Source organism: Eleginops maclovinus, chromosome 16, assembly GCF_036324505.1.
Source record: "Eleginops maclovinus isolate JMC-PN-2008 ecotype Puerto Natales chromosome 16, JC_Emac_rtc_rv5, whole genome shotgun sequence".
Classification (NCBI taxonomy): domain Eukaryota; kingdom Metazoa; phylum Chordata; class Actinopteri; order Perciformes; family Eleginopidae; genus Eleginops; species Eleginops maclovinus.
This window is the reverse complement of record NC_086364.1, coordinates 16,018,868-16,040,616: the sequence shown is the minus strand read 5'-3', so window position 1 is coordinate 16,040,616 and position 21,749 is coordinate 16,018,868. Positions and strand designations below refer to the sequence as shown.

The following is a 21,749-nucleotide window of genomic DNA, read 5'->3' as shown; positions in this document are numbered from 1 at the left end:
CAATTCAGCACTGATATTCATGTTCCCGGACGAATGACTCATAAGCTTTGGCAACCCTTCAGGTCAATACTGGAGGTCGACCAACACTTTTGACAGTGTCAACATTGTCAGCATCAAGCTTATAGCTAAAAAGTCATGGACCCAGAGGATGAATCCTAATGTTTCTTGGGACAGAAATTTCAATTATGATTAAAGTTTACAGTGCTACATTTTTAACCGTTTTTGTATGAGAAATATCCAAACTGAAAAGCCAGAATATCATGAGTTATCCGTTCCTTTAGCAGTAGCTTCAGGAGGAGGCAACACATTGTGTCTCTATGAGTAGTTTGTTCTGTTAAACACATTTGCATTGTTTTTCATGCTGAATATGGGTTTTTGACTTTCCTAAGCAGTAATGGTGGCAGGATATCACTATGTCTTCCAAGTTAAAGAACAGAAACATTTTTGTTGGTAACCGCTATTCAAAAATGTTACAAGTCCATTTTATGATGATGATTATAACCTCTTGGTTAGGGTTTGGTATGGAAAGAGTTATATCTTTGCATAAGGAAACCAGGATTGACTGTTGGTTGGAAATGGGAAACGTACAGCAGTCTCCTTTGATGAACCTTCCATCCTGCCCTGTGAAGACTTTGAGTTACTTATTTAACAACTGGGTACTGGATCAATGTTTTTTTTCCTTGGAAGTATGGTTTATTTTGGACCTCCTAGTTTGGCTGGGACAGCAAAATACACAAATAGTTGCAGTATTTAATTCCCATCTGGTTCTTTGAATTGAAACTAGCACAGCTACCTTATAAACATGAACTCATTGACCTTTGATTAGACCATTCCCAGAAAAACTGCCCACCATATACTGCACTTATTAACCCTATTCCAAATAGACATTGATTTGGCGTTGATTTGTCTATTGGCCATGAGGAGCAATTCATCATTTTATTCCATCTGCTGGATTTTATTTGGACAGCTTCCAAACCCGGGGCAAGAATAACTGTGACTCTAAGACTTGTGTCTGGCGAGCTAAAGGCAATATCCCAAGCATGTATTATCGGAACTGACACCTCGCTAACATTATCATCATTATTCACTCATGCGCATTACTTTTGTTTGGGTGAGCAGGATTCCAGCTTCAGCCCTGCTGGAGGAGATACAGACCATGATCTCCCTCTGAGGCATCACATTCTGACATCCAGAGAGCTAATACGACATATATTACCACTGCAACCCAATAACTTCGCTGAAATATAAGACTCGGTTCTGCTACAGTGAGTGGTCACAGACCTGTCCCCTCTCACTGCTGTGTATTATTGTCATAGCTTTGGACAAGGTGCTTATTTAACCTTCCGAGCTGCTGAATGTGATCCTCAGCAATTGTTATTCCCATGTTAACAATATGCATTGTGAAAAAGGAGCCGGAGGTGCAACAATAATAAATCATTTTCTCCTCTGTCCCCAAGTGCAATGTCATTAAAATGGGTTTCTGTGATAAGCGTAATGACCAATAACTCAAACAGAAATTGAAAACATGTTCTTTTCACCTTGTGTTCTGTGTTCGTTTGCAAGCTGATTAATTGAGGGCACAGGTTGTTGGCTATGGCTAAAATCAGCAACCCTTTATATTATATTTATATTATAAAAGACTACTGCTACACACAACCATGCATACACACACATATTAAATGTGAGGAAGATAATACTGACCCCTGACTCACAGCTGCATAGATGGATGCAGGGTTATTCCTGGGAAACCAATCACACGATTCACGGACGACTCAGCCACTATTCTGCCCCTCTTCCAGTGTTAGAATGAAGGCATTAGGTGCAACAGTTAAGAGTTCAAGATCTTCAGTCTTGTTACTCCATCATTAACATGGAATCAATAAGCTCTCAGGAGACATACTGGATGTTGGATTTCTAACAATCTGTTGGTGCAGTTTCACACAATGGGGTGTAAAAGAGTGCTATTGCAGGTTCTTTTGTACATTACAACTTCTCTTTGGTCAATATCTAATCCACATTAGCTGGTAAAAAGGGGAAAAATATATTGAACAACTTGCACAGTGTTATGTCTCTTTGGCAAGGTCATTTACAACACTTCACATAATGTGTTTTTGATCAAATCACACATTACTTCTGACACACTTTCTACAATATCTTTCCCACTTGACTTAGTGCTTCAGAGTCATTGCTCAGTTCAATATTTTAGTTTTGCTGTTCATTCTAGTCAATTGTGGCAAAAACAAACATGTGACATGGAGCATGCTTAGGTACAGTATGGAAGTAAACGTGAAGGCTTTCGAAGTAAGTGTTTACGGTTACGGTTTGTTGATGTGCAGTGGACACCAGCACATTTCTGAGCAGATGATACAGTCCCTCACTGTTTGTTTTTATAACAGTGTCCATACCTCAATGGCAGCATTTTTGCTTTGACCAGGTGTCCTGCCAGCGCAGAATTGTGATGAATTTTAATCAACAATGATGTCAGATTTGCATGATTTATGATATGACTGAGCAGGCATTACTAAAAGTCTGTCCTGTATCTGTTCTAGGTGAGCAGGACATCAGCAAGAGAGGCTGCCGTGTTACTGAGAGGTCCCAGGTGCTACATGAACATGACATCCTTAAAGGTGAGTGATGCAGTGGAGTAAGCACCTTCAGGTGTTTGGAAGGCATGGGCTTAATCACTAACAAAGACTAGAACAGAGAAAAGAGTTATAAAGATTTCCTACTAAAATAATAACCACATTAACAGTTGCTTTACCACATTCAGGTATTTTTAATCAGTTGGTCTGAGTTGCAGTTAAGGCAGGAAGATACTCGAACACTTAGGAGAACCACCTCCACATAGAAAGCCTAACTCGTATGTCTTTGCATATACAGTAAAATGACACCGTTTTCATCATCCATCATCCCTGTAACTGAGCTCATTTAATATTAATAGTCACGTCAGAGTAAAACTAAAAGGCAGACATCTATCATCTGGCTTTGATAGTGGTGTGATGTGGGACCTTTGCTGACAACAAGGTGTCAACTACTGTGCCGGCCTTTGATGGACAGATGTGAGTTCACTACCTGGGCACGGTGATGAAAGATGGGCTGGCCGTTCTGTAACACTGTCAGGTCTGATTTTTAAAATAGTCCATTCATAAACACCCAATCACACAAAGCACACATTACTATCCCCTCTTTCCCTAACTTCCAAGGTCACACCCTACCAGCCCCTGATTTAAAATCCCCATGCTCAAATTGAGTCATTGAGTCATTGAGATAAAGAGATCAACACAGCGGGACCTCTGTAGTCTCATTATTCTAATTCTGCGTCCTGCTGTGATTGGCACAGGGTAAAATTGAAATTCAATCCATGTGACTGTTATGCTTCAGATTGAATTTCACATATGAAATATGGCCTGTGACACCAATGTATTCACCACGTTACGTTTAAAATAATTGTAGAACAATTTAAACTGAAAGAACTTCTCAATTTAAAGTCACAAATTTCAGTCGCTACTCACGCTAAGATTGTTTTTTCTGGCAATGGTTGACACATAAAGGAAAACAGTGCAGAAGCTTGCAGTCAGCTGTGGGCCCTTTTCACACAATGGCCCCAAAAGAAAGCCATTTTCAGCTTGTTCTGTGTCGAGTGAATAAATGTGTCAACTCAACACCCTCCCTCACACTTGTTTCCTCTCTTTCTCTGTCACTTGTTCTGACTCGCTCGGCCACACCCTCCTTTATTTTACCCCACCAGCAGTGCTCGATAATAAGCCATTTGTCAAAACAACCTTTTTATAGCTATAACTCGCTCGCATTATTCTCCAATTACAACTTCTATACTTGTGACATTTGCGCAGCCATTTATGCCTCAGTTTGAAATTAGCTGTTAACAAATCATCAGGCTCATAAAACCGCCTAACAGGTCTAGATGTGATTGAGCTTATGGCCTTTCGTGGAACGCAGCGATAAAAGGAGTTTTTTATTAACGCTCCCCAGAGAAAGATATTGTGAATGTTTGATTCATTGGATTCAAAGGAAAAATAAATCGCCATAATCTGGTGCTAAAGTTATCAGTCTACGTTGTTGTATTTAACCTTGATTCATGCATATTATTTTGACATTGGTGAGGTCTGGGAGCTCGAGCTGAACTTTGAAAAAGTCTGCTTCCAACCTGAGGAGCAGACGAGCCCCGGGGTCAAACACTCAGACATACAGGCAGACACCAAAATATTTCTCTGTGGATTCCAAAGGGGCCAAGTCAGACCTGAATCCAGAGTAAACATTGATTTTTTTATCCTTAGTTTTCGCTCATGTTTTCACCCCTTTCCTCTTATCCCATCTTATTTTAAATACAAGGTGAATCATTCTCTAAAAGCTAAGGCTAATCAAAATGATATGAGACCAGCTGCAGACTTTGGGTCCCTGTGTAACTGAACTGCTCCATATTTAGTCACTTCTCCTTTAACGGGTCGAAGGTAAGCAAAGGGAACAAATGTTATGCAAATATTGCCCTTGAAAGAAAAATCTTGAACTCTTAAAATAAATTAAGTTTAGGCAACTTTTAGGCACAGTTGCTATATAACTCACATTGGTTGAGATTAAAAATACATTATTTGATCTTAAAATAAGATTAATTTCATTATTATAAAAAGTGAAAAAACTACTAATTAACTAATTAGTTCATTAATAACAAAAACTGTCACATTTCCCTTAAATCAAGTTATAAAATAATGTTAAAAAGGTATGACAAAAGAAATACATTTCTGTTGCTGTACTGAGGCGTAAGTGTGTTTATTTTGGGACTTAATGAGAGTCCATACAGATTGGTCTCACTTAATCATCCTGAATATAAAAAGACCGACCTGCAATTTTATGTTTCATTCCTGATGTTTCATAAAATGTCAAAATACTTATGGCTCATCCTGGAGCACTTTTAACTTTTAAATGAATTTGACTCCATGGCGTGAGTCCACAGAAAAAGTGAAGTTGTGGTTGCCTTCTTCAGGCCCTGTGGACACATTAAATGTTTTCTTTTGTTACCTTCTTGACATTATAATTCCACATTCATTTAGATGAAAATGGTATGAAATCTGAATCTCTCAATTTTCTTTTCCACAAGTGCTTTTAGTTGATTTGTTGCCAAGAGCATGTACGATACAATTGCTTTCAGAATCAACTAATTGTGATACTTTATCTCGATCAGTTTGCGTGACATTTGGTAAAAAAAAAACAAGGAAAGTATGTTTTAAAACCTTTAGTTTAGTATAGTAGGGAAAAAGTAATGTTTTGGAGAGTAGACAACTGCTGTGCGTAGGGCACCAAGTGTCGAGGGGGCACCACCAAAAATAGCCTAATGAAAAATCGTCATAATAATTATAAGGCCGAAATTATTTCAGTAGACTATAGAAATATGAGGCACTTTTTAGGCATACTACTCAAAGGTACCGATGGTGCCCCCCTCTCCCCTCCCCCCTCCCCTCCCCACTCACACAAACACAAACGAGAGAGGGCATCATGAAGGAATTATGCTTAGGGCACCAAAATGGCTAGCAGCGGCACTGCTTCTAGCAAACAACCATAAATATGATTCATCGTCTGATGTAGGTCTGGAACTCCTTTGTGCCAGGAGAAATTGTAGCTTGCAGGCTCAGACTTCTCCCAATATAAGATATACGATGCCTCACATGTGGTGAACCTTTTATCTTTAATCTTAGAGAAGAAGCAAATTATGTCATACGTAAAATACCTTTTAGTATCTGTCGATTTCAACGTGTCTGCGTGTGCCAATTTGTTTTTGTTTGGAGGACGAGATGAATTGGGACAGTAGGCTCGCCTTTGAGAGAACAATTTGTTTGCTTGTAAGCTTTAAGATCCTGTTTTATTTAGATGCATAAATCTGGCAGTGGCATGAACTCCAGCTCAGTGGCTCTGCGAGGAGGGGCTGAAGCCAAGTGAAGCTCTTCCAGCAGGGCTCAATTGGTAAGCCAGACACACAGAAGCCGAAAGAAAAAGTATAATTTGTTCATTTTATTACTTTGTGATTCCACCTAGCTTTTCTAGCTTTCTGTCCAACATAGCATAGCCTGTCTGCTGTGTGATAAAATGGTTAGATTGTTGGAGTGTGTTTGCATATTTTTGTCTGGCGGTCTGAAATCAGCTGCTTGAATGAACTCCATGGCACTTAAAATGTTTTCATTCAATCCTGCACAGTCTCAGGGAAGTCTAGTCCAGCCCCAGCTATAAGTGCAGGCTGCAGTAATTGCTCTTAGTGTTTGGTCCCCCCTGTGGTTTACAGTAAATGAGAGGTGTGTTTCACTTAATCAGCAAATTGAAATAAATAGCCTCTGAGAAGGTGGGTAGGTGTGCTTTGAATGTGAAACATCCATGGAGAGGTTTGTGGACAATAAAAAACGGATTGTATTATAATATACATCAGTCAAATAAAACAAAGATTTACAGGATCACATGCACCTTGTGAAATTAGTGAAGTATCCATATTCTATAAAAAACTACTTCTCATAGCAGGAGGAAACCAAACCATGGCTAAAAGATGACTGATTATTTGACCTCTATTGAGGTGAAGTTGATTAGATATATTAATATTGTTTAAATAATACAAATCTCCTTATTTCATGTTTATAAATTATGATCTATCTCTTTTTTGAGTCCAGAAAACAAAGTTAAACATGAATTTCCCTGATGGCATTATCATTATTGTTATTAAAAATAAAATAAATGTTCTATATACATTTTGATATGTGTATTGTGAATTATGACAGCCCAAATATTTTTATATACATTGCTGTTTCATTTATGAAGTAGACATGCCATAGTGCTACGGAAAAATATTAATGTGTTACAAAGACCAACAGACAAGACTTAAAAAAAAGTGTATTAATTGATAAATGTGTTTACTGCTAAGATGTGTAGCATATTCAGATTTCTTAGCTTCTCAACTATGACTCAACAGCTTTACTCTGCTATATAAATCATTGTAAATTGAATGCATTTAAACTGAAAACAAGGCTCTTCAACACTGAAGCAAACGTGTCTAGGTGTACAATAGATCCCAATATCTAGGTTACTTTGTGTACGGTGCCTGTGTGTATGCGTTTAAAAAGGAGGCCACAATCACACGCATCTGGCATTTTCTCTGCATTTCTGCTTACAGTGTGAGTTTATAAATCCGCTGCCTTTTCTCTTGGGAGCCTAATATAGATTCTAACAATTGTTTATCTAAGTGTGTGTGTGTGTGTGTGTGTGTGTGTGTGTGTGTGTGTGTGTGTGTGTGTGTGTGTGTGTGTGTGTGTGTGTGTGTGTGTGTGTGTGTGTGTGTGTGTGTGTGTGTGTGTGTGTGTGTGTGTGTGTGTGAGAGAGAGAGAGAGAGAGAGTGTTTGGCATGTGTTAACTTGTCTGAAAACAGACTTTAGTGCCATATGCCGGTTTATAGTATCTATCATCTGTTCTTGTGTCAACCTCTCATGACTGAAACATTGAATTCCTGATTTTGCTGGTGACCCCCTTGGCTCATCATTCAATGACCCGTCAGGCCCCCCTGAGTCCACTTTTAAAACAACGACCGGCTTATTGTGCACTTCGTATAGGGACGTACGTACAGTGGGTCTGCACACGCTTTGTCCTTCAGATCATACATTAAACATCCAGCGGTGTGTTCCAGGCTGTGCCAACGCCCTCTGGCTGTGGACAGGGGAGTTGCAACCTCACAGGGTTTCAGTCCACAGCTTCTCCTCCCTGAAGCTCGCCTTTATGTCACCAGTGCTTCAGCAGGACGCAGCCAGCCTCTTCCTCGTGACGTTACCGAGGCTTGGCTCAGAGGGCTACGATCATAATATTTAACACACACACCCTGGATGAACATTTGAAAGGAAGACAAGGCGGTGTAGCGGAGGGGGTGGGCAAATGACAAGCAGGATCCCTGCACCTGCCAGCCAGTCTCTGATTTGACTTCGAGACAGCAGGAGCAGGACAGCATCCAAGCATCTCAGCGGATCACCTATCTTCATGCAATTTCACTTTTTTTTTTTTTTTTAATTATCCTAAATACAAGGAAGGCTTTGTTTCTGTGGACTATGTCTATCCCTCCTGTTACTTTTCCCCCAGTTATGACACATCTGACATCTCACTCCGTGCTGGCAGCGATACAAGGAAGCAGATTTAAGGAAGAACATTGGTGTTTTTAACTGGACCCACTCCTCCCTCCTTTCTGGTACATTTTCTTAACGATTTCTTTAGTGGTCCGTCCTCCTTGCACTGTATCCTGCACAACAAGGCAATGAATGAGACGCACTTCTTGAGCTGCTGCCAGTGAAGTGTCCACAGCTCACAATGCGTCGGTCAGTCCACCTGTCTGACTGGGAATGAAGAATTTGGACTATTGTAAACAATAAAGACTGAGCAAATCATGGAGTTGTTAACATATGCTGACACGCATTGTGTGTGCAATGATTACAGTAAATCTGCAAGCCAACATCGCTGCTTTTTCATCGCATAACAGTGTTGGACGTCAATGTCGTTGCGTATAAGGTGCGCTGCTCTTAAAGCTTTCTCTGCGTAAGGAATATACATTTTAAGATGATTTTGTTTCGTAAATTCAGAGTGTTGATACTCATGGTGTTTCTGGTAGCGTGCACCATGCACATCATGATAGACCTGTTACCGAAACTAGAGAAGCGGGCGGCTGGAGCGGACAGCGGGGACAGCGGCTGTCAGTGCGCTCACCACCCGGGCGGGGAAGCGCAGGGCTGGGGGAAGCAGCGCGCCAGATCGGCGGCTGAAGCGGACTGGCCTAACAAACACACGCTGAGAATCCTCCAAGATTTCAGCAACGAGCCGAGCTCCAACCTCACATCGCATTCCCTGGAAAAGATCACAGCAGCCGCCGGCGACAGAGCGGAGTCCTTCCGGCGGATGAGACAGTCAGGGGATAAGGCGGAGGACCACAAGCTGCTCATCGGAGACGCCAGCGGGGGTCGAACCGTCCCTGCCCACGCTGTCTCCCGACTGACCGCTCTCTTTGATCATCCTTTATACAAGGTTGACCTTCCATCCCTCACGAACGATGACACTTTGTTCAACCTCAACACTGACATCAGGTTTTATCCCAGAGCAACAGGGAACCAAGGATGGTAAGCTGATGGGCATTTGTTCAACTTAAAGGGTTACAAGTGGGACAGTGCAGACTGCTTTGCCATTTCTTACTGTTAATGGCAAAGCATTCTGCACTGCCATAAAGATGTTATCTGATGTCTACAATGCAGTAGTTGTTTTGAGATGTTGTTTTTTGTTCCTCTATAGTGTTTGTCCAATTTACATACTTTTGCATAATGTCCTGTAATATGAGACATCTGCCAGTGCATCTATCTGTCTGTCTGTCTGTTTAAATATCATCAAATCAACCAGTTCCTCTATCCACCCCATCAGTTTTATCTGCCGTCAATGTAATGTCAATCTGCTGCATGCACCCCTCTCATATTCTCATGCCATTTTACCTTATTGTGCACACAATTTACGAGTAACCATCCTGCTTGATGTTTGTTTAAAAATCTGTCAACTAAACTGCCTTTTTAATTTCAAAATAGTTACAACTCCATGTGTTACTAGATGAAATGCTCAGTGCCAATTCCTCCACCACAAATTTCCCGGATACAGTCAGGCTGTATCAAAAGACTGCTACAAATACTGCATCCATCCATAACATCGATTTACGATAATCTGAATGGGAATCTGCTAGCACCACAACTTCTTGGTAAACCCTCCTCTCCACTCCCTGTTTTTCAGGCACAATGAGGAGGGGAACGAGGAGGAGGAGGAGTTCTCTCCGACCGGAGAGGTGATGGCAGAATCTTACCCCAACTGGTTACGTTTCCACATCGGCATCAACCGCTACGAGATGTACTCCAGACACAGTGTAGTGCTGGAAGCCCTGCTGAAAGACCTCACCACACAGAGGATCACCAGCGTAGGTGAGTCAGTCAGGGAGATCTAGACCAAGGTGTGTGTGTTTGGATGTGTGTATGTCAGTGAAGGCTAAAGTCTTGCTCAATGTTTTACTATGCTGTGATGTAATGCAACCTCAGAGGCTTTGCCACCATGGAAATATCTGTTGGGTAAATTCATATTACAAAATAAACATGAAATCATTTTTAGTATCAGCCACCAAAACCCCTAGCTGGTTGATTTGATTATTATAAGCAATGTAAATGTAAAAACAGTATCACTACACAAAAATCCCAGAGGGTAGCACTTAAAAGCAGTCGACACTTATTTATAAAGTCTGTCTTGATGGAAAAAACTATCAAGATACATGGAAATTTCACACAAGCTGCAAATTCCTTTTCATAAAAGTGAACCATTAACTCAACCCTGCCCCACATAGCCACCAACATTTTTATTTTAAAATCTAAGAAAAAGAAAGTAGAGTGGATTGATTGCACCTGACTCCTGTGTGTACAGTGTGTGTGAGAAGGAGGCCACAATCACACACATCTGGCCCCTTATCTGTATTTCTGCGTATGCATGCAAGTTTCTAAAGCTGTGTTCAGCTTTTTTTATTGGGAGCTTACTATAGATTTTAACAACCCTTCTTTATCAAATAATGTGTGTGTGTGTGTGTGTGTGTGTGTCTGTGTGTAAGAGCTTTTTCCCCCTTGTCAACATGTTGGTTAAGATGTGTGTTACTGCTGCTTAATGACTATATATATAATCCCTTTAAGATCCCACTTGATTTCACCTGAGCGACCTTTAGAAAGAGAACATGCGCTGTGTTTAAAGAAATTGAATACATGAAAGATGGGTAGAAAAGTATCATACGTAAGAAATACATTTCACAAAGTTACTAAACATCTTAATGCAGACTCAAAAAAAAGTGTAGAAAACATTTGAGAAATATCCCCCTCAAACAAGTCTACATTTCTTAACATTGCTTTGATTCCCAAGACCCATTAGTGTCTTTCATTTGAAAACAATTTGCTTTTGAACCGGGTAATTGATAACGTCATATTCTAATAATTCTGCATATTCTGTAAGTGAACTTGATCATCAAAGCAAGCTTTGAGAAACTCTGTTCAAAAGAAAGTAAAAATATTTCCCTGTGCAAAAGTGCCATTAAAAAGAAGCCCTTTCTAAGGATGATTTGACTATTTGTAAGAGACAGGTCTGCTATAAGACTGATTTATACTATTTCCTCATTGGTTTTACAGTCTCGGCCAAATCTGCCCTGTAAAAAAGAGATGTTGTCTGAATGTGAAGATTGCTAAAGTGGCTTCATACAAACTGGACATGAATACCAACATATCCTCCAGTGGTGCTAGCTGTTATCTCCATCTCTTTGTGCATCAGTGTTATTGTATTTCTTATTGAGGCCGTTTCCTCTGTCTCATTTTTATGAGTCCCTCACAGGCAGCTCACAATCTTTCATCATTCATGCTACACATCTCAGCTTACATTTAGTAGTGTTTGCTTTTTGTGCTCTCTGTTAGTAATTTATAAACCATCAATCAGTGCCCAGACACACCTATAATACACTGTCTGTCCTCTGAAAAGAAAAACACAGTGCTTTTGTGTTTTGTAGCATGCATTAAAGCTTTGTGCCCAATAATTGGTGCCCACACTTACCACATACTGTATCTGCCTAACTACAATTACAAAACAGGGACAGCATCAGAAAGTTACCCTGCTCGGCATTTTCTGTTCCTCCCTCCTCTGTGTTTGTCTCTCTGCAGCCTTTTGTTCAGTCCTCAGCTGGACTCATAAATCATACGCACAGTGCCGTGAGGTGGCACAGGTGAGAGCGGAGGGGATTTATCATCGCTGCACAGCATTCAGGGGAATCTGATGGTAGTGGGCGAGACCTGGAGCTCTCTGTAAGACCAGAGAACATGAAGGTTTAGGAAAGACATCCTTTCATTTGTGAACGCTTGGTGAAACGGATGAATAGATGGATCCAAGACACATACATTTGTGCACGGACACTGAGACAGATGCCTTTAAGGGAATTATAAGAATGTCTAGTTGAAGTTTACTGTTGTACAAGTCCTGTTTGATTGCATGACAGCACAGATACCATCCAGAGAAACAATCAGCAGAGCTTTTCCACTTTTTCGCAGGGGGATTACCTTTAGTAGTTTGCAATTAGAAACATTTTGTTAACGTCCAGCACAGAGCAGAGTATTGAGGTCAGCTTCTCACGCATTGTGGCTTATAGGTTCGAGGTCACAGCATTAAAACATTGCAGGGTCGTCTGCAATCCCTCAAAGGTTCAGGGTTTGATGTACAATGTTTAAAGATTAATGTATGGGGCACTTTCCCTTTGACCTGGCTTCAGCAAATCTAGCACATGTGTAGACCTAATGCTCTCAGCAAACTATTTGGCTTTCAATTTCACTCAATATCCCTCCTCTGTCCTGAAGAAGAAGCACTGACCAAAGGTAATGGAGTTTGTACTTTGTGCAACAGTGGAAGTATCACTACTAAAGCTTTTTGAAAATGAGTCACGGTAAATGGGGAGGCTTGCCAGCGGTGAGTAAAGCAAAGTGAGACAGGCGGAGCATAACGGAAGGAAAGGGAATAAAAGAATGACATATGCAAACAAGGAAAAAGGAGACAGGGTCATCTGAGAGAAACACCAAGAAGCATAATAACACAAAAGATCGTTCTGTGAAGTACAGCAGCAAGCCATTCAATAAGTGGGTCCACTACAGCGGGCTTATGTTGATTTTGGGGTTAGGCAGAAACGCTGTGTTGTGTAATATGCTCAAGTTAATGCTTTGTAATAAATGGGCAAATCCCCCGAAAGCCTGTCCATTATGACAGAAACACAAGGCATTAGGACAGGCCTGGCAGTCCCTTTGTTTGAGTCGGAGGCAGACAGGAAGCTCACAGTCAGTCTCCGTCAGCCTCTAAGAGACACCGCGGATATGACTGATCATCAGAGACATGTGCCCCCATTCCTCGCCCGGGGCAAAGGAGCTCAGCTTGGTGGTAGTCAGAGGAGAAGCAGTCTGATGTGCACAAGCAAGTCCTGACAATGTGTACAGAGAAACATCTGCTCAGAATCAGGTCTGTTACGTGCACATGTACAGTTCCTTTTATTTGATTCAGGAAATGAAGAATCCTTCGAGTTTCGATACGATAGGATTTTCCATGTTATTGCATTAAAATAAAATGCAAGTTGTATTTGTCTGTGGACTTTATGTGGAATTTAAATGGTGTATCTGATAAGGACTGATACATCGACAAACTGAAAACAGATTTCCAATGCAAGTGTCATATCGTTTATAGCACCTCCTGACTTTCAATACCCAATCCTAGAAGGGATTCTATGAAACAGTAAAGTAAAGAGAAAGGGAGCTGCCGGAGATCCATTAAAGCACACAATGTATGTTGCTGAATTAACACAGATTTGGTGGCTCTTTTAAAAGTGATCAGGTTGCGAGTTCCAGAATGTTTTACAGAGAGGTTTTTGCGCAATGAAACTTCACAACTGCCACTTAAAGCTGCTCTTCTAAAGCTCTGTAATCTCTACATGTATTTGCAAGACTTCTTCTTTCACTTAGTCATCGTGTCATTTTTGTCTTTCTCAAAGCTGCGCATGTTTTCAAGACACAGTCACTCTGTTACACCCTGGCAACATTGTTCATTTCCAGTTCCATCCCTCCATCAAACCCAGAACTAGCAGACTAGTTGTCAGCATATGCTTTTCACACCTCTCTGTCTCTCAGTCACACCCAGCTCCTATCTGCCATAATTTCACTTTGATTGTACAGTGTCTGGCAAATTGGTCAGCAGATGTGATGGCTCTATTGTGCAGCCATGCAAAATTGCGTCCTCCAATTGGCAAGCAGCAGAACAGCTGTGCAATTGTGCGGGCATATTTATGTGCGCTAATGTTTATATGCCTGCATGTGTGTTTGTTTATGCCTGAAATACTCATCTAACATTTCGATTTTTTCCTCTCAGCCATGAAATCTGGAGGCACCCAGCTGAAGTTGATCATGACTTTCCAGAACTATGGACAAGCGCTCTTCAAGCCCATGAAGTAAGTAGCACAGATAGACTGCATTTACATAATACACTGCATATCAGAAGGGCACCGCAGATATTGTTAGAGCACCCGAGTTATGGAAGTTTCTCTGCTTTGACAGATTTGTTAGATTTGAGGAAATCTGCATTTTCCACCAAAGATAACTAACATCAAAAATCTGTTTGATACTCTTGGCTTGATGCGCCCACTTGTAATGCATACATTTCAAGAGGGCTACAGGAAATCTCATCTGAATACGTTTCAAGAGCTGCCGCCGCATCTATCCATGCGTTCGGGTACACAGCTCTCCCCTCTGTGTGATCTTTTTCTGTCTGCTTTTTAATTAACATCAACAGGCTTATGTGTTAATTAAAATAAGCATTGAGCCATCGTCGAAGCGTCTTTGGGGAGGCATGTATGCTAGCAAAGGCGCATGGCACATGAAAAAGAAATACCCTCCCTCTCAGCTGTCTGAGTTTTGCCCGATGAATTCCCATGCCGACATAGATAAACAGTGTCCAGGCCAACTGGGCTGCGATCAGAAGTAATTGCTCAGCAGCCTGGTTTGATTGCTATGATATTCAGAATAAGTTTCTACATGAAAGCCTCAGTGGAGAGTATTTAATTCTGGGAAAGAGACTTTGAGACAGACAGATGGGTTGTTGTTGTTGTAGAACTTGTGATTGATAGTCGTGAAAGCTCACATTATGACAGGTACAGTTCGTGATGACTCTGTGTTTCAACAAAACCATTCCCATTGCTATAGCCACAGTGGTGGGAGGATAAAGAATTTAAACTGAAGATGATACTGAATATATTTCCACTGTCTGTTCGTGATTTATGGAGAGGCTGCACAGTTTCTTCAAACTTCACCTAATGTTTGTTGTTCATATTCCTTATTCAGCTCCTCTTCACCAGTGCAACTTCATATATATATACACCAAAACAGCAGCAGTGGCAGTTCAAATTAGCTGTCTCCTAATTTAGCATTTCATTCCAAGGTCAATCAGTGGTGGTTTTTTTATAACACGAGGCATTGTTTACTAAGTTAGCCGCAGAGTATACGGTCCAAACAATGGCCTTCTGAGCTTCTATTGTAGCTTTCATACACGCAAACCTTTCAAGTCAACAGCAGCACCCAGCAGGCATCAATGGCATAGTCATATCTGACAAGAGCAGAGATTACCCTGTGTTTTGTGGGTTCATTTGACTGGATTAGGCTTTGAGGGTCTGATGTAGGCAGCATAGACAATATGTGTACATGTGTGAGTCATGTGTGATGGCAGGATGGGTCAAAGAAGGAGAAGAGCGATTTCAGTTGTTGTCAGGCTGTTGCTCTGAGCGGCGTTAGGGGAATGGCATACATCATCAGCAGTCATGCAATGTCTTATTATACATGCATATGTAGCTTCAATTATGGTTGGTCAAGCGGAACACAGATAATGAGTCCCTTAGGAGTGAAGGTTGTGTCAACTCCTGATATGTCTACATGACTAAATATATATATATGTGTGTGTTTTTATGTCTTTAGAATATATTTTACTTGTTTATTTGAGCATAAAAAAGTATATCTATTGCCCTGTTTTGCTATTTATGGCAGCCTATCAAAAACATTTAAAAGAATGCTTATTCATTACAGTAGATGTACGTCAGATCTTTCTCAGTTGCTGTCAACTGTTTTTAACACTAATTACGTGTCACATTCTGGATTAAATGCTACAGATTCCCGCAGCTCTTTATTTGGCCTGCCAAATTAAATTTAAATGTAATGCTTCGACTGTCACACTCATCTGTCTCCAGTGTTTACAGATATTATACCAAAGTCCTCAGAGCGGAAATGCAAAAAACCATCAGATTTTCCTGAGAAGAAGAAGAATAATCTTTGTTCTACTTTTGTTAACGCACACCGTGAGGTTTTGATGTTTCATGGCATTGATGTGTCCCACTTTTATTTTTGGATCGGTGGTGCATTCTGGGTACAGTAGTTCAGAGAGTTGCTGTATTGCATTGTTTTTTTCTTCGCCTGTCCCATTGTGCAGCATCAAGTGGTGCTTCAAAGAGGCTTTGATGTTTCAGGCCTCCTTTGAGCAGAATGCAAATCTGCTCACTGGAATGGGCCAGGAGACTGCACATGCTGACAGCTTGCCAGACACCTCCACACGATGCTGTCTCTGCACAGCTATGGGAAAAAAAGTTAGCTCCGTTTTATCTGTCTGAGTAACTCTATGGTTGTGTTTGATGATTTAAAGTGTGTGCCCACAAAGGGGAAGAAGATGCTTGTTTAGTTTTTTAAAAGTGCAATTTGCTTAAGTGTTTTAAGTCACGACGGCTTGTTTTCCCCCCACAAAAAAAAAAGGCTTTTCCTCCTAATGTTGTGTCTGGCAGATGTTTGTGATCCTCCCAAGCATTGTAATGTGATAATTAAATTAAATATGTGCACATATAGTTCCTCGGTTGCTGATATTGTAAATGAGGTCAAATGCAACGGCAGATATTTACACTTAGAGCAAAGAGAAAGGGAGCATAGAGTCTTTCAGATGATTATGAGTGGGTGATCATAATGGTGACAACATGAGGAAATCAGTTAAAAATACACTACATTTGAACTAAAGATGGCTCTACCAAATATCTCTTCTTTTTTTTTACATTCAAACTTCTAATGAGGTTCACAAATGAAACTTTGAATCGTCATTCATTATGAAAAAATGATCAATACATTTTTACTCTGGACATCAACGGACGTCAATGATACAAAAGCTGATAAAATGTTTGGATCAAAGGTATCACACAGGATCCTCAGCAGCCACCACTGGAATCTAATTCTAAATATAGTATACTCATTACATTAGTGTAGCCTAATCTTTATCTGAAACTCTCCTGAAAACACTGGATTTTACCAGAATGAATATAAAAGCAAATAAAGAGAAATATTGTCGATTAAGAGTTTGAATGTCAACATAAGGAATGGATATTCTAACTATTCAGTGCACTTCATAAAGCTGGGGCTATCAGATGGCTCTGGAAGTAAGCGTCAAAGGCTGTAGAGGATGGAGAGGAATGAAGTGGCATGTGAAAAGAGAGAGTGCTGGTGTTGGAAGACAGACGAGAGGCAGAGATAGGCCAGAGGGGAGGGGAGCAGGCGGCACTGCCAACCTGTCAAGGAACTGGGTCTTCCAGCTGGAGCCGGGTTACAGGCCGAGGGGAGGCCCTCCAATGCCAGCACTCCGTGTCTGTCTGGCTCAAGTTCCAGGTTCCCCTTCCTACCCATCCCCTGCCAAGATCCTGGTCGTGGTTTGTGTATACAGAACCACAATATTCATGTCATGCTAATTGGATTTGTCAGATGGAGGGTTGGGGGATTGAAGGAGGAGGTGTAAGCCTCAGATATGCAAAAAAGAATACATTTTTCCATCGCACGCTGTTTGACAAGCCTGTTTCCAACCCTTCGCGTTGATTCTGATGAATGTCTCATAGTTCAAAATGGTTTATACATCTCAAGAATAGCATAAATGTCCCTGTTTGTTGTGTACATGCCCCAGTCATGCCGTGAGCTGTTATATCAACACACAAGGTTCATTGCATGTAAACACCATGTGCGAGAACATATATATAGGGCACACATGCGCGTCCTTTAGAACCGTGGGGACTTAGGAGACGTCTCATCTGCATGAGCCAGATGAGCTCTGACAAGCTTTGCTCTTAGCGCTAGTAATGGTAGTGTGGTTGGCCGTGAAGGCTCTTAGCTGCAACACCCAAGAGGCTGCTTCATTTTTTATCATCTGCAGGCTGTTTCATAACCAAAAGTCCATTTGAGGGCCTCATCATATCTGCAGCGCCCCAGTTGGGTTATGACTGACATTCCTCCATGGATCCTCTCCATGCACTGTAGATGGGGGAGTTGGGGAATTCTTTTAGAGCTGAATCCAGCTAATGCCCTCTGCAGAGAGCCTCTCCCTGCTCTGGTTATTGATCTGATTATAAAAGATTGATGATTTATTATTGATTTACCGGCATTCATGTAAAGTATGGAAGGAAACAGAGCTGTTCATATAGTGTTTTTGATGTCTTCTGGTTTTTAAGTCATAAGCTTGATGCTGAAGGGTTCACCTGCTGCTTACAGTTATTCCCTGCATATCAGAAGAGATGTTTTAGATCCAAATGCCAAGATCACAATCCTGTTAACTCATGACAGCAAGCATTTATGGACCAAATTACATTCACATCTGCTTTACAGACTGATATGTTCTTCTGTGAATCCCTGTGTGAATTGTCTTTAACATTAGCAGATACAAGCGTGGATAGAAACCCAAAGACAGGTTAATGGTTTTACATGTGAAAAAATCCCATCACATGAAGCCTCAGAAGATCCATCATGATCCAAAGAAGTCCCATTGTTAGGAGCCAGAACATCTCATTTGGCATGGATGTATTCAGCATGATTACATACACATGCTCATGCACATCATACGCTTGTAAGCATAGGCACTTCCACATACACAGTCCCCTTCTGTATTCATGACTATCCTAACTGATATCTTTTTCGGGGGAAACGTATCGTTCACATCATATCAATTTCAGTTTTTCTTCTTCTTTGGTAGTCACTTGTTTAACAGCGTTTCCTTAAAGAACTCCCACAAGGGCCATAAGAAAGCTGCTGTCTCTCATAAGTTAGACACACTTTTGAGAGGTGCAGTGTGAGCTCATCTTTGGGTGTGTGCACAGATGAAGCATGTTATAGACAGCTGTTCTCACAGCTGCTGCTCACACACACTCACTACTACAGTATATGCACACAAGCTGCAAAGAGAAGGACGCTGAGGGGACTATAGAGTTCATGCACACTCCATCACCCAGGGCTGGTACTGGAATATCGGTGCACGGCTAGCCAAGTCGCAGCTGTATCCGCTCACTCGGGGCTGTGGGTATATTACACAGAAGGTGACGACGGTGAACCAACTCTATGTCTGCACATACTGTAGAAAACTAGCTCATTCACTCCCGGTCGCTCACTATTTAACACTTTCCTAATGATTTCCAGCGTGACAAGTCAAAAAGCCTTCAAGCACACTAGACTTTTAAAGTGATGAAATGTCAAATCGTTTCACATTAACATCCTCTTCTTGTGGACCTTGGGGCCTTTATTGGGAATGATTCTCAACTTAACAAGTAAAAAACTGAAGTGTCATATCTATATTTTGACGTGATGATTAGGTAAACTGTGGCTTTGTCAGAGGTTTCCCCAGCAGCCCCTGCTCTGCCGCCCTTGCATCAGATTGACCTCACAGCGGGTCCCATGTCACACAGCCACACAAAACCAATCATGCAGGATGTAAAGCAATTTGGCTGAGCTGGCTTTTGAAATCAATGACGATCTGTAGAGCAGTTGTGGTTTGCTCATGAGTAGTGGGAAGTTCATCTAGTAATTGTGAAAAGTGTTGCTCCAAAAGTATGGAGGAAGAGAGGTGTATATAGGGATAAAAGAAGAGAACAAAACAGGATTATGTAAGATGCATGAGGCAGTTAGAAAGAGAAGCTGTCTGCACTGTTTGACACATGTAGACAGAGAGAGTTGCGTAAGAGTGTTGTACAACAAACCACTTTGATTGTGTTGACATCCATGTTGGGGTTAGTCTTTACCTTTTCTTGGTGGTTAAGAAACTAGTTAATTGTTTCAAAAGATTTCATTTCGAATGCATTAAAGTGCATTTTCTTACTGCACAACTCATGGCCAGTGCAGAAAATAGTCTGTGCCTACATAAAGCTGATGGTGAGGCTGCAGTGTGTGGACTGGAATGAATTTGAGTTTCCTTCTCATTATAGAGCTGCAATTAACATTTGCCTTTTCTATTAGCCCACAATCTTTTCCTAACTGAACCAAATGTCTCATCCAGCTCTAATGATACCTTGACCAAATTTTATTTCCCAACATTTCCCTCGACCCTAGACTTTGATTTAAGATAATTAATACTGTAGGTGGTTCCAGCAGTGAAAAAAAGTTGTTTGTAAAACAGGGAAATCAGACACAGAGAAACACCTAAGGCAAAGATAATGCCTGCTGTCAAACATACTCTGCTGTGATCCTCTTCTACATTTTATTTTCTCTCTCACACACTCAAACACACAGTGAGAGTTGCAGTGTCACAACATCTGTTTCTCATGCAGCTGTGTACTCGCAGCCAGACGGCCTTAGAGGGCCAGGCCCGATGGCTCTTATTCAGGCTCTCGGCACTGCCGACTCCCTCTGTGCGTCTTTAAGATTAATTTGTTTTTAAGCTGCTCTAATGTGGTTGAGGATTGCTCAGCTTACACTCCCACTTTTCCCTCCTTCCACACTCCTCTTTCATCCCAATGCTCACCTCTCGCCTTCTTCATTCACCTACAAAGAGTGTTGTGTCGTCCAGCTTCAGGCTGCTGTAACATCGCAGGAAGGATGGTACCATGGGTGTAGATTCTCACTCTCTTTTGCCCTCATTAACACTCTGATTTATATTGTTTTCTATTTCAGGCCTTCATGTAAATAACCTCACATAATGAAATTCTCGATCTTTCAGTTACACACTGTGATGTTGCTAAGCAAAGATGTGGGTTGTTTGCATGTGATTGAACTTGAAGTGTTTATATCTGGTTAACTGTGTGTGTGTGTGTGTGTGTGTGTGTGTGTGTGTGTGTGTGTGTGTGTGTGTGTGTGTGTGTGTGTGTGTGTGTGTGTGTGTGTGTGTGTGTCTGTGTGTGTGTGTGTGTGTGTGTGTGTGTGTGTGTGTGTGTGTGTGTGCGTGTGTGTGTGTGTGTGTGTGTGTGTGTGTGTGTGTGTTTCAGTGCAGTCATTGTGTGGGCGCTGTTATGCGTTGACCTCTCGTAGGCTGTGAGATGAGCCGGTTAATTAGTGCGATGCTTTGACGCTCGTGTAACCATCTGCGCTCAGTGGTTTGTCACATCTGCCCAGTCATCAGCACACACACTGTTTCAGCTGGTATTTTGCGGCAGTGAAAGTTTATTGAAGCTTACTGAAGTCTTAATAAATTCCACAGCCAGTGTTCACTGTGTAATGTTTTAATTGAAGTGTCAATCACTTATGTGTGTTCTGCTTAATGTCTCTAATGACTCGTCATTAAAGTGTGCGCTCAGTCCTTTTATATCATTCGCATCCATCATAATTAACGACGGACTCATTTCAAATCCATTTCTGCATGTTCTCAAAAGAAGTAACATCTTTTCATGTCTTCTCTCTGTGTTTGCGTGTTGTCTGTGTCTCAGCTCGTTGTTGGCCCTGAAGGCGTCTGTTCATCATCTCAAATATGTTTTTGACACACTGAAACACAGAGGACAGTCTTACGTTCGTTTCCCGTGTCCTAAACTCCCTTCACCCCTGTCGTCGCTCTCACACACTTCACATATCGACATTTCTCATGAATGTTTTACTGGGTCAGCTCGGGAAGAAGTGGCTTTTCTTCTTCTTCACCATCCCTCCGTATCCTCTGTCCATCTCTCTCTCCGTCTCCACCTCCCTTTCTTGCTCCTTTCTTCACTTTGTTTGTTTGATTTGTTGAGGCGGTACTAATCCTCGGCTTGTCCCTCGCCTCTTTGCTCTGTATTTTTAGATTCTCTCCGTTTTCTCTCTGTCTGACAAGTGTTTATGCACTCCCAGTGTAATGTGGCCGACCCCTGAGTATCCTAATCGTAATGTGATTACAGGCCGACTGAGTTGCTGGAGATG

General features: G+C 41.4%; 1 protein-coding gene across 1 annotated transcript in view; it reads left to right on the top strand.

Moving 5' to 3' along the window:
* The first annotated feature begins 7,790 nt into the window (after window positions 1-7,790).
* fam20ca (FAM20C golgi associated secretory pathway kinase a) overlaps window positions 7,791-21,749 on the top strand; it is a 34,153-nt gene continuing 20,194 nt past the window's right edge. The window contains exons 1-3 of the mRNA XM_063902943.1: window positions 7,791-9,140; window positions 9,793-9,977; window positions 13,972-14,050. Coding sequence (XP_063759013.1) covers window positions 8,587-9,140; window positions 9,793-9,977; window positions 13,972-14,050 — 818 coding nt within the window. The 5' untranslated portion in view covers window positions 7,791-8,586. The remainder of the gene's footprint in view (window positions 9,141-9,792; window positions 9,978-13,971; window positions 14,051-21,749) is intronic.